This window comes from Malus domestica, chromosome 13 (genome assembly GCF_042453785.1).
Source record: "Malus domestica chromosome 13, GDT2T_hap1".
NCBI classification, from domain to species: Eukaryota; Viridiplantae; Streptophyta; class Magnoliopsida; order Rosales; family Rosaceae; genus Malus; species Malus domestica.
The window spans coordinates 5456392-5468396 of NC_091673.1; the positions used below are offsets into that span (position 1 = coordinate 5456392).

At 40.3% G+C, this 12005-nt stretch overlaps 3 protein-coding genes across 3 annotated transcripts; 2 read left to right on the forward strand and 1 right to left on the reverse strand.

Annotated features, from left to right (window-relative positions):
- Window positions 1–142: 142 nt before the first annotated feature.
- On the forward strand, window positions 143–3826 carry LOC103451890 (exocyst complex component EXO84A). Its single transcript, XM_008391328.4, has 6 exons — window positions 143–468; window positions 846–943; window positions 1138–2182; window positions 2350–3060; window positions 3192–3328; window positions 3554–3826. The coding sequence occupies exons 1-6, from the start codon at window positions 295–297 to the stop codon at window positions 3720–3722; spliced, it is 2334 nt and encodes a 777-aa protein (XP_008389550.2). The 5' UTR covers window positions 143–294; the 3' UTR covers window positions 3723–3826.
- A 1933-nt stretch (window positions 3827–5759) lies between these two features.
- On the forward strand, window positions 5760–7098 carry LOC103452348 (LRR receptor-like serine/threonine-protein kinase GSO2). Its single transcript, XM_029090933.2, has 2 exons — window positions 5760–6265; window positions 6339–7098. Exons 1-2 carry the CDS (start codon window positions 5760–5762, stop codon window positions 7096–7098), a joined length of 1266 nt encoding a protein of 421 aa, XP_028946766.2.
- Window positions 7099–7266: 168 nt separating this feature from the next.
- Window positions 7267–11330, reverse strand: LOC103451889 (uncharacterized). Its single transcript, XM_008391327.4, has 9 exons — window positions 10894–11330; window positions 10238–10321; window positions 9661–10125; window positions 9108–9243; window positions 8701–8863; window positions 8141–8269; window positions 7787–7981; window positions 7557–7679; window positions 7267–7444 (listed from the first exon to the last, which is right to left on the reverse strand). The coding sequence occupies exons 1-9, from the start codon at window positions 11096–11098 to the stop codon at window positions 7337–7339; spliced, it is 1608 nt and encodes a 535-aa protein (XP_008389549.1). The 5' UTR covers window positions 11099–11330; the 3' UTR covers window positions 7267–7336.
- Window positions 11331–12005: the final 675 nt, after the last annotated feature.

The window sequence follows — 12005 nt, forward strand, 5'->3', positions numbered from 1 at the left end:
CTAAAACATTTAAGTGAAGATCAAACGGCTATGATAGATTCAATTTATAGGCCAACAGATGGTCATGATAGATCTAAAACAAACAAAGCGAGTCCTCCTACGTGTTTGTAAAATGGTTGCAAAGCATGAGCATATCGTTTCCCCGCCTTTGTCTCCCTCATTTTCCTCTTCCTCCTCCCACTTCAATCTCTCCCTCTCTCTCTCACTCTGCGATCAAAATCATGAAATCATCGCATTGATTTTGTTTCCAGCTTAATTAAGCGTCGTAGAAGAATTAATTAATCGTAATTAACAATGGACTCGACGACGATTTCACATCTTTCACACGGATCGATTTCGTCGAGCATTGGAGACTCGTGGGAGCTTGAAGGCAATCTTCCGCTCAAAGATCGCCTCAAGGCCTTTAAAACCAACCAGTTCGACCCCAACGTCTACGTCACCACCAAATGTCATACCATGAGTGAGAAGGTCCCAATCTCTCTCTCTCCCTCTCTTGATTTTCATATTTTTCATGAAAATAATGCATGGGAATCTTCACAAATTAGGAAAAACAAAATGGGATTTTCGTAATTATGCAATTAATCGTGTTCACTAATAGTTTTAGTGATGCATGGTGAAGAATTTAGAGCTAGTTCTCAGTAATTTATTTTCGAAACTATTTGCCTAGTGAGATAGACTTACATGAAATGGGTTCATCGGTACCATGACATTCGGAACTATTTGTATATATGGAGTGTATTAGTGGTTTGGGACACTGTGGTAGCGGTGAACACGTTCCACCTAAGTCCAAATCCTGCAGCACAACAAACAAGGTCTTACAGTTTATAGGTTGGTGATGATGACAGGAAATAAAGCACCTCCACTCTTACCTTGTTGACCTGAAGAAGGCGTCTGCAGAGGAAATGCGTAAAAGTGTTTACGCTAATTATCCGGCATTTATCCGGTGAGTGAGCACAATTTTCTTTGAATGTAATGGCGATGATTTTTTAATAAACGTGAATTAGGCCAGTTGCTTAATCATGAAGGTATTTCCGACTTCTTGCAATTGGGTTTCAATTTCCTCACCCCTTATATTGGAACTTTAGAATTTTCATAACATATTACACCATGAAAGTGTTTGTATTGGTTCATTTGCAGTACATCGAGGGAAATCACTGAACTTGAGGGACAACTCCTTTCCATGAGAAATCTCCTCTCTAGTCAGGCAACTTTAGTTCACGGTTTATCTGATGGAACTCGAGTTGATTCATTGTCCACTGGCAACGAAGATTTAAATGACGAGGACATATTAGTAGAAAGTAAGGAACTTTCTGAGATTGAGAACTGGTCAGGAGAATTCGAGGACACCCTCGAGGTTCTATTGGCCGAAAGAAGAGTGGATGAAGCGTTAACTGCCTTGGACGAAGGTGAACGCATAGTGCAACAAGCTAAGGACAGGAATAAATTAACCTCAGCTGCATTCTTGTCACTGCAGACTACCATCACTGAACAGAGGCAAAAATTGATGGATCAGCTGGCAGAGACAATGAGTCAACCTTCCACGCGTATCGTTGAGCTTCGCCCAGCTGTTCTAGCTCTCAAAAAGCTCGGGGATGGTCCCCGTTCACACACGTTGCTGCTCAATGCTCACCATCAAAAGTTGAAGTCTAATATGCAAGGTCTTAGCTTATCTAGCACTTCATATGGCGGAGCATATATCGCTGCGCTTTCTCAACTGGTCTTCTCAAGCATTGCGCAAGCGGCAAGTGACTCCCTGGCAGTTTTCAGTGAGGAGCCCGCTTATACATCTGAACTTGTCACTTGGGCAGTCAAACAGACCGAGGCTTTTGCTCAGCTCCTAAAAAGGCATGTTCTGGCTTCATCAGCAGCTGCCGGGAGTCTAAGAGTTGCCGCAGAGTGTGTTCATATATGCTTGGGACACTGTTCGCTATTAGAAGATCGCGGGTTGTGCCTCTCTCCTGTCTTATTGAAACATTTCAGGCCAGTCCTTGAGCAGGCATTGTACTCCAACTTGAAAAGAATTGAACAGAGCAGTGCTGCATTAGCTGCTGCTGATGATTGGATGCTTCTTTATCCACCGGTAGGCTCACGCCTTATGGGTTCGACTTCATCTCTTACTACTATGAGCCAAAACCAGCCAAAGCTTTCAAGCAGTGCTCACAGATTCAATTCAATGGTTCAGGTGATCATTGATCTCACTTTTACTTTAGTACTTCTTCTGAGATTTCCAACTTAATTCAATTTGTCACTATCACGGCGTTAGGAAAACGAGATGGCAATGGCATAATTTTGACTATGCAGATAGCTTCTGAACTACTAATTTGTGCTAATAATATCTAATGGATTTAGGAACTTCTCGAGGATATGGTGCCGCTTGAGACCCTGCAGTTGGATGGTCCGGCATTAGAAGGCATTTTACAAGCGTTTAACTCGTATGTAACTATATTGATGAATGCAGTGCCTGGTTCAGCGGAGACTGAAGAGAACTTGGAAGGATCAAGACATAAACTTGTTAGGATGGCGGAGACAGAAGCTCAACAGCTAGCTTTGCTAGCAAACGCATCATTGCTAGCAGACGAGCTGCTACCACGAGCTGCTATGAAGCTTTTGCCCCTACAGCAGGGTCAGCAGGCTAATAGACCAATGGAAACCCCTAAAAGATCTTCGGACAGGGGAAATCGTGTCCCGGAACCTAGCAGGGAATGGAAGAGGAGGCTTCAACGCTCGGTCGAGCAGTTGAGAGACAGCTTCTGCAGACTACATGCCCTTGATCTCATCTTCACTGAAGATGGGGACACGCGCCTTAACGCGCAAATGTACACCAGCATGGACGGAAACCTAGACCCCGAATGGTTCCCATCTCCGATACTTCAGGAACTTTTCACAAAATTGACAACCTTGGCGAACCTTGCAACGGATATTTTTGTAGGGAGGGAAAGGTTTGCGACTATCCTGCTAATGAGACTGACTGAGACTGTGATCTTGTGGCTTTCAGATGATCAGAACTTCTGGGCAGAAATTGAAGGGCCAAATCCATTAGGCCCTCTCGGCCTTCAACAGGTATAAACATACATGAGAACAAAAGTAGCTTAATTGACTAAGAGCGTTCATCCCCGCACCTAAGTCCAAAGTTTGATTCCCCCTTCCCCCAATATCGCTTGTGAACAATTCTTTATTTAATTTGTATGCAGTTCTATTTGGATATGGAGTTTGTGTTGCTTTTCACATCGCAAGGCCGGTACCTTTCTCGGAATCTGCATCAAGTTATAAAGAACATCATTGCTCGAGCCATCGATGCAGTGACTGCTACCGGAATAGATCCATACAGGTATGTATAAGAGAAAGATTGTAAACAAACTGGCTATCTATATAATTACATCGTCTGATGAGAAAAGTTGAACATAATCTTATTTGCGACGAGAATGATAGGCACATAGTTGTAAACAATAGGTGACACCTCGGAATCTCTTTAAGGACTCGGAATCAAATGGCACCATTGTAAATTAGCATTGGTCAGTGTAACCCTAACGATAAAACTATTTCTTTTGGGCAGTGTTTTGCCGGAGGACGACTGGTTTGCCGAAGTAGCTCAAATAGCAATAAAGATGCTGACAGGGAAGGCCAACTTCTCGAATGTGGAACAAGACGTTACGAGCCCCAATCAATCTGCAAGATCTTCTCATGGAAGTGAGACCGGTTTTTCTCAGCACTACAGAGAGTAATTATATTCATTTAGATTCTACATTAACAACAATAAAACAAATTTTTTTTTATTGTTTTATGGATGGTCATTTTTCCAATTAATACATCTTATGATGTTTACCGATTTGAAGGCGTTGGAGAATAAGAAACCTACAATGGGAATATGAAAAAAGATATACAGTTAAGATGTGAGAGATTTCACTTCTAATATCACCAAAGTTTTTTGTGATAAAACTCATCAACACTTATTAATAAGTTTACCAGAAGTTAGTTTTCTCATAAACGATTCTGACCCTTCCAAACGAGCTTTAGGTGTGGAAAAGAACTTAGATGGATAAAGTAGCAGAAAAAATTAAATAGGTTGCCAGATTAGAGCACATCTTTCATGCTGGATATGATTAGTAAAGTTACGTGAGACTTGAAAGCAACGGAATATTATTCCATCGCTCGAAAGGCTGATCCACAGAGCTATTATAATTGGGAGTTTTAACGAAAAGCCGCGGTATTGTTCACTTTAACGAAAAACTCTAAAAAGTCAAACCTAGTAATATTCACTTTACCCTTTATTTTGTCCTTATCGTTAAAACTTAAAGTTTTCAAACTTTTTTTCATTAGTTTTCCTATAATTATAAGATGTAAGAAGTAAAGAAAAAAGCCTACTTCGATCATGTTCATCTTCCTTTCGTACGTTCATGATATTGCTTTCGCTTGGCTCTTAAAGGCTCAACTAAATGAACTCTAATGGATTTAGCTTGCTCCAAGTGAATTATGGGAGAGTAATCAACTATACACGTAGTTTGGACGGCGGGATGTACTTAATTAGAATTTTGAGAGATTTTATTTCTTTTAATGAACTTATGGGTATTCAATTAGGATTTTAAGTGATTCTCTGAAATTCAACATATATTCAATTAGATTTTTTGCTACCTAACGAGGTTTTGTTATTTTTTAATCATTTTATTAGTATTTTATTATTATTAATTCAGATATATTCCCCCATTAAAACCTTTTCCACCAAACTCATTGCAAAAGTCAACTCCCAGAGAGTTCCCCATGAACCTGCATCTCTCCACTCTCCCTAAAAACCTCACTGACTTCACCAAAAAAATATGATTTTTTTGTCCATCAATATACGTCCAAAACCGAAGGCACAAACCAACTACGAAGCCAACACTCTGCCGCTGCTGCAACATCGAATTAGACACAGTCAAACTCATCAAATCTGCAACCTCTAGTTCGAAGCCATACCTGCAATCTCGAAGCTCGAATCGAATAAAGCCTGAATTGCTTGCTGTTGCACCACGAATCTGAATCTCTCAAACCCAGTTCGCATTCTGATGAAGTCCCAGTTGAAGGCGCATGCTTGGATCTAATCTCACAAACCCAGTTGGAGTTGCGGAGGCGCATGCTTGGAGACGACGAGGCGTTGGAGACGGGAGGGCAATATTGGCAAATTAAAAAATTCATTACTAAAATTATTGTAGCTCCGTCATTTTCACAATAAGCTGCTTTTTGCAGCTTTCGATTTTTAGCTTTTTTTCATCTAAAACTTTGAAATAAAGCTGGTTTGGATTGTTTACCAACCACCAAAAACCCTTCCAACTTTTTTTGATTGATGCCCACTTTTGAAAAAATCACCTCAGTACCATGCACTACCATGCAGATGATTACCATGCACTACCATGCACTAGTCAGACGGTGCATATAAATATTAAGCCCTAACATACAAGCTGAACACGCATTCTCCTAAAATCCCAAATCAATTAAGCAAACAGAAATACTGATGAAGTTTCTTTGGGTTGTACTACTCATCACCCTTTCTGCACTTGGAGAGGGAAACACAACCCCCAACCAAGCATGCAACCCAACGACCTCAAAGGCCTAAGCAATTTCAAGGCTGGGATTCCCATCGACACCTCCGGCCGCCTAGCGATGTGGGGGTTGGCGGCGGTTGCTGCGAGTGGCAAGGCATTACTTGTGAAAACAGGACCGGCAGAGTGATTGGAATCAGCCTTCCAGCCTGGATCACAAAAGATGATGAACCTTTCCTCGCCCGTATGGTAGGCACTCTCTATCCTTCAATAAATCTCATTTCATTCCTTGAAGTCCTGAATCTTGGTGAGAACTCTGACCTCACCGGAAACATCCCAGAACTCATCCTTCCGAAACTCCAAAGGCTTTACCTCTATTCAAACAGTTTCTATGGACCTATGCCTGATTCAATTGCAAGCTTGACACGTTTAGTAAGTTTGGATTTTCATAACAACTCTCTGAGTGGTCACATACCACAGGGAATTGGTCAATTGCAAGTCTTGCAAGACCTTGATTTTTCAAACAATTTTTTGTCTGGTAAACTTCCCTCTTCCATGGCTAATCTGTCTGCCATTAGAAATCTAGGGTTGGACTCTAATTTTCTTGAGGGGCCAATTACATTTCTGTCGATCTCTCCGAAAATGTCTCATCTCAGGCTTATAAGGCTGCAGGATACTAGTCTTAGTAATGGTTTTGATACTGAGGTTGCTTTTATAAAAAGTGGATATAAAAAAAAGTTGAGTTCAAAAAGGTATCTGGTAAACATTTAAAAACAGCTTATTTTCATAGTTTTGAGTGAAAAAAAAATTGAAAACGTGAAGCAGCAAAAATGAGTTTATTCTCACAGCTCAGCAGAATCAGTTTTTTTTCAAAGCACAACAACACCAAACCAGCCCTTACTGGAAAAATTCCAAAATTCATTGGCCAACTCCTACTGCTTGCACACCTCTCCTCGCTCGGAATATGATTGAAGGACCACTCCCTTCTGAGATGTCTTCTCTTAAACATCTCGAAACACTCGATGTTTCTTTCAACCCATTGAGGCTATCTGCCGTCCCAAAATGGCTCCCAGAGTTGCCGTCACTTCTTCGGAATTTCTTGGCGGGGTGCGAAATCCAGGGAGAAATTCCAGAGCTCTTTCCAAGTGCAATACAAGAATTGGACTTATCAGCCAACAATCTCACCGGAAGCATTCCTACACGCTTTGGAGATGAAAACTTTCAAATGCTCTTCTCATTGAACCTATACAAGAACACACTCGTTTCAAACATCCCCCAGTCAATTGGAAATTTGAAAAGGTTGATATGGCTTGACCTTCACGCCAACAAATTATCTTCCAACTTACCAGAGGCGTTGGGAAATCTGACCAAGCTGACCAAGCTCGAGCTGCAGCAAAACCAGTTTTCCGGAAAAATTCCAAACAAGTTTATGAAGCTGAAGGATTTGTGGAAATTTGATGTATCGGACAATCTTCTGGAGGGGAAAATCCCGGAAGGCAAACCATTCAGTGACTTCCCGAAAAGCTCCTACTCCGGAAACAAAGGCTTATGTGGAAAGCCTCTCCCTCCCTGTAAGAACACTTGAAGCCCTCCTATCTACGTAGCTAAATAACTTTTCTTTCGTACATGCTCAGGTTTATGGTCCGTTAAATATTAAGCATCTGCATTTAAGTAGTTAGAAAACTGAAGGATGGTTGTTGCCTCAGTTCACTGGAGATTCTGAGTCTATAAAACTACACAAAATATGACACAATTTCTTCTTGAATTTGAACTGTATTAATGGTTAAATACGAGATTTACATTGTCCCATCATTTACAGGGTGTCAAGGGGGATCTTGGATCAACCCTAGTTGGTGGTAGTTCATGTAGTCAATTCCGTTTAATCGTATACAACATAAGATCTGCTCCGGCAACTCTTCGGGTTTGTTTCCCTATTTCAAAATGCAAATATAAGATATAGATGAACAACTCCAAAAGGGCAGCAAAAGAAAAAAGAATTAAGGGATTGATAATAGAAGTTTAACTTGCTGCAGGGAAAATTACCTGAATCGTGAGCCCGACGTCCAAAATGCAGTGCTTTAGTCTATCTAGGAACGCTTCAAACCCTTTCCTAGAGATATAACTAAATCTGTGCATATCCAAATCAATCTCGAGGTAGTTTTCTCCCTGAAATCCATTACGGTTAGCAAGAAAACAAACCTTAAGAAACCATAAAACCGAAGGCGAATTGGAAAACTGAGGTAAAAAAATTAAAGTAACCCAAACACGCTCACCGTGTAAAATTCATGTTGAGGACGTGAAAGAACCGGCTTTTCATTGTAAGCCTGCATAAGCTTCCGCTCTGGTGCACTCAAGTGAAGATCTTCCACATTAGCAACACGTCCCAAAATCTTCAACCTTTCTCGAAAGGGTGCAATTGAGTCCACAGGAAAACCTTTGACCTTTTCTACTTCATCGTCAATTAACCTCTGCATGAAAATAGGCATGGGCATGAATTAAAAAAAATTATACGCATTGTGCTGGGATGACTTGCCCAGCATCATCTCTGATGGAAACGATGTTTACTGAGAAAAAAGGTTCAGTATGAAATGGGAGTACAACGAAAACTACAAAAGGCTCCATCTTACTCTGATATTTTCTTGAAAATTAGGTGGAAGTTCTTTAGCGTGCATATCGTTAACCTTAAAGTACAAAACAAAATTCATTCCTTCTCCATCCGTCTCACCCTGAAAAATTGCAGCAGGATACAAGGGTACCTGTAGAATCAATGAAAAGGACATTATTAAACATCAGAATAAGTTTTACACATATCTAGAAAGCAAAACCAACTGAATCTCCTTAACTAGCCAGAAGGTATCTAAACTAACTACTCATCTTGAACTCAATTGGAGGTAAACAAGCAAGGTGCATTGTGTGGCCAACGACCTTCGTTAAAGTTGGAACCTAGCCTGAAAATTCTTGTCACAGGTGGCAGGGTACAAGTCCTCAACCGTTACAGCTTATTAGTTATTATTCAACTTATATTCTGAATCCGAGCTGGATAGTCTAAATCCGCACAAGGAGTTCAGTTGTCGTAGGTGCTTAAAAATTATATTACCTGACAAATTTAAAGATGGACAACTATGCATACAGAAAGCAATAAAAAAGGAGAGAGGCGGGGAGAGAAGGAGAGAGAGATCAAACTTACCTGTACATTTACAACAAGAACAGTGGGAAGATCTCCAGAAGAATTAACAACAGGCAGTTCCACAAAGCGAGCTATATGATCTATTTTTCGCTGAGATAAAAATACGTCAAGACCAAATGGATAATATGCAGCATAGCTGGGAGCATGTTCCTTCTTTCTGTCCCTGCAATAAAGAAGATCAAATTCAAAGGTCAATTGGAAAAGTAGCTTGGCAACAAAGATCTACACAGGTAAATCTCAAATTTTGAATATGGTGAATCTTATATGTTAATGGATGCCAATGACGATCAATACTTTACTAGTGATTATTTTAATATAAAAAAGTGTAAATGTAGCCCTATATGAATGTACATATGTACATGTACAAGTTCTTAAACTAAATGAACACTTTACTCCGCGAATCTTACCTAAAGTAATTCGGCCCCCGAACTTTGAAAGAATTTGGCTCAATATGTGACCAGGAATCAAACATTTTCTTATCTATAGGGCAAAAGGGAACTTGAGAACCTGCTATTGGTCTTTGCAGAAGCATCTTTGAGGAAACTGGAAATATGCATAAAAAACAAAAGGTTAAAGGAATTACAATTGGATATGTTTACACTAGACTAAAGAGTCGGAATGCTTACAATGTATGAACGCTAAGAACTACCATCAAACAATATAACATTTACTTAACGAACAATCTACGACCAATTTAGGGAATAACCAAAAGAGATACTACTCAACAAAGTATGATGAGAATAACGAAAATTTACTACAAGATTATATGGTTGCTGTAGAGGACAGTAAATCTTAAAGGAATAAGCGGCGCGAGGACAGGTTTCATGAATAACAAGGCTGCGGCTAAAGACTAAAGAAAATGCACACTCAAAATAATAATGATGGCAAAGAAATGAATCCCATGCGTGTTCACCATTTGCATGTCATATTAGCTCATCAAAAGATAGTTCTAGTTCTTACATAAACTTGCATTGGGATGTCCTTCTTTCCATTTAAAGGGAAGTTTTATGGCAGATTTTTTCCTTGCACTTGGTGGGCTAGAACTCAGTGACCTTCTCTTTTCAACAGGGGGAACGGTTGAAGCAAGAAAAGGCAGACAGGTGCTTGGAAGAATCCCACAATTGTCCAATATTCCTTCCTCCTTGGGAGAAGATTCATCGACAGAGGTGGAGATTTCATCGAGGAACACAGGTTGATTTGCTTCAGTTGTCGAATGTCCATCAACGTCATTAGCATTCGTGATATGATTATTGCTCTTTTGAGAAACCACACTGACAGGGTTGTTTGCAGAATCCCCTGGTTTATGTATCTGATCAGTAGAGGAGGCATGCAGGTCATTAACATTATACTGTTCACAATTGGCATCTCTTACTGACGAATTGCTTGATACTGATACGCGTTCAAATCCATTCAGAGATAACACCTCTGCAAATAAAGATATTTTAGTAATTCAAACCTAAAGACATCAAATTAAGAAAAAAATTGAAAAACAATACAATATGACTGAAATTAGACATCAGTAAAAGTAAAACTTTACCATCCTGAACACTATGGAAATCTTCATCGCATTCTTCGAACTCAAATATTGCAACCGGATCAAACCATGCGTCTTCACTACTTTCTGCGGATGCCATCATATTTTTAACGATAATCAGAAACTATGGACATAGAGGAAATTACAGTACAATGCAATTTGAGAATTACAATGTTTAGAAAAAACAAAAATGCCACCAAAACCCTGACTAGTTTATCACTAAAAAACAAAGACAACACAATTTTCAGCAGCAACAAATGCACAAGCAATTGCTTCTTGCTGCATATCAAGCATCAACCAGCTCCGAGACAGATTTTCGGAGACGGATTCACATAAAGACTCTACGTTTTCCAGAAAATCATAGCTTAAATTAAAAAATTGGTGGTTCTCAAAGAAAATTATAGCTAGTTCTGCGGTCAATTGCTCTATCTCAATTATGATGTTCTTAATTAGTATCTTAATTACTCACATTATTTTAATTATCAAGAAAATTACTCTCAAGAAAGCGCAAATTTTCCCATAAATACAATTCAGCCAAACAAGAAAATCCCAGAACTAAATTCCAGAAAATAACTCAGTTCCAAACAAAAAGCTCCAAAATTTCATCATTTTACAGCTTCTAATAACAGAGCATTCTAGAGAGAGATGAAAAAATGGACCTTGGAAAGTGGGGTTGTTGAAGGTGGAGCGATCAGGCGGGGCAGACCGATCAAACTTTTCCGGCGATCCCTCCGACAACCGACCGGCCCGACCCGGAGACTGTTTAGCCTGCCCGTCTCTCCTCCTCTTCCGGATCCTCTTCCGCTTCGACGAGCTCAGTCTCCCTCCGACGCACCCCTCCGGCTTCGACACGCACGCCCCCATAATCCCCCTCCCTCCCCCTCTCTCTCCTGCTCAGAGGTCAACAAAACAAGCGTCGCCAATTCACCATAACATAATTATAGAGAGAGAGAGAGAGAGAAAGTGAGCTGGAAGGAGCTATCGTTCGTTTGTTGGTAGTTGGAAGCAAAAGGTTGAGGCGGAAGCTTTAATGGCGGGCAGAGTCAAATAAAAGGAAGGACAAAGGTGGGAGGGAGGCAGCGAGCGACGGCAGTTTGAGGCAGCGTAAAGGCATCTCTAAGTTTATAGCGGCCACAGGTGGGTGGTGGGGGCGGGACCCGCGACCAAAATGATTTGACACGTGGCGCTATGCGGTTTTACCTGAGCCGGGAACGTGCGGGTATTCACTGTCTCTGTAGGATCTCTGTGTGTGTTTCAAGACGCTGCCGTTCAGATTACGTTGTCCCGTAATTTCACGGTGTAGTGTAGTCTACCTTTTTGTTGGAAAGTATTTGGAACGTCATGCCGTTAAACTCACGTAAATAACAAGTTTGATTTATTTGCAACTGAATTAATGTGGAAATCAGTTTAAGTATCGCTTCCTCATATCGTTGTATTAAAAGAGGCACGTTACAATAATTTGATTAGGTCTCTCTCCAACCACGTCTCATATACAAGTATAAGGCTATTTATTTTGATCCCATCTGACTTTACGTGGCCCTCCAATCATGTGACTCAATAGTGCATCCCACGTATGATGACGTCTTGTAATTTATACGTAAACATAAATATCTAACTATAAAAATAAATGATTTTTAATCGGCAAGGATTGAAGCAGTATTCTTTGTTCCATTTGCATTTTTTTTTTCTTTCCACTCTAATAATGAGTCCGACGAAACGTCGTAGTCTCATAGATAATATAAAGTTGTGCTACAGTTCCTCGACAATTACA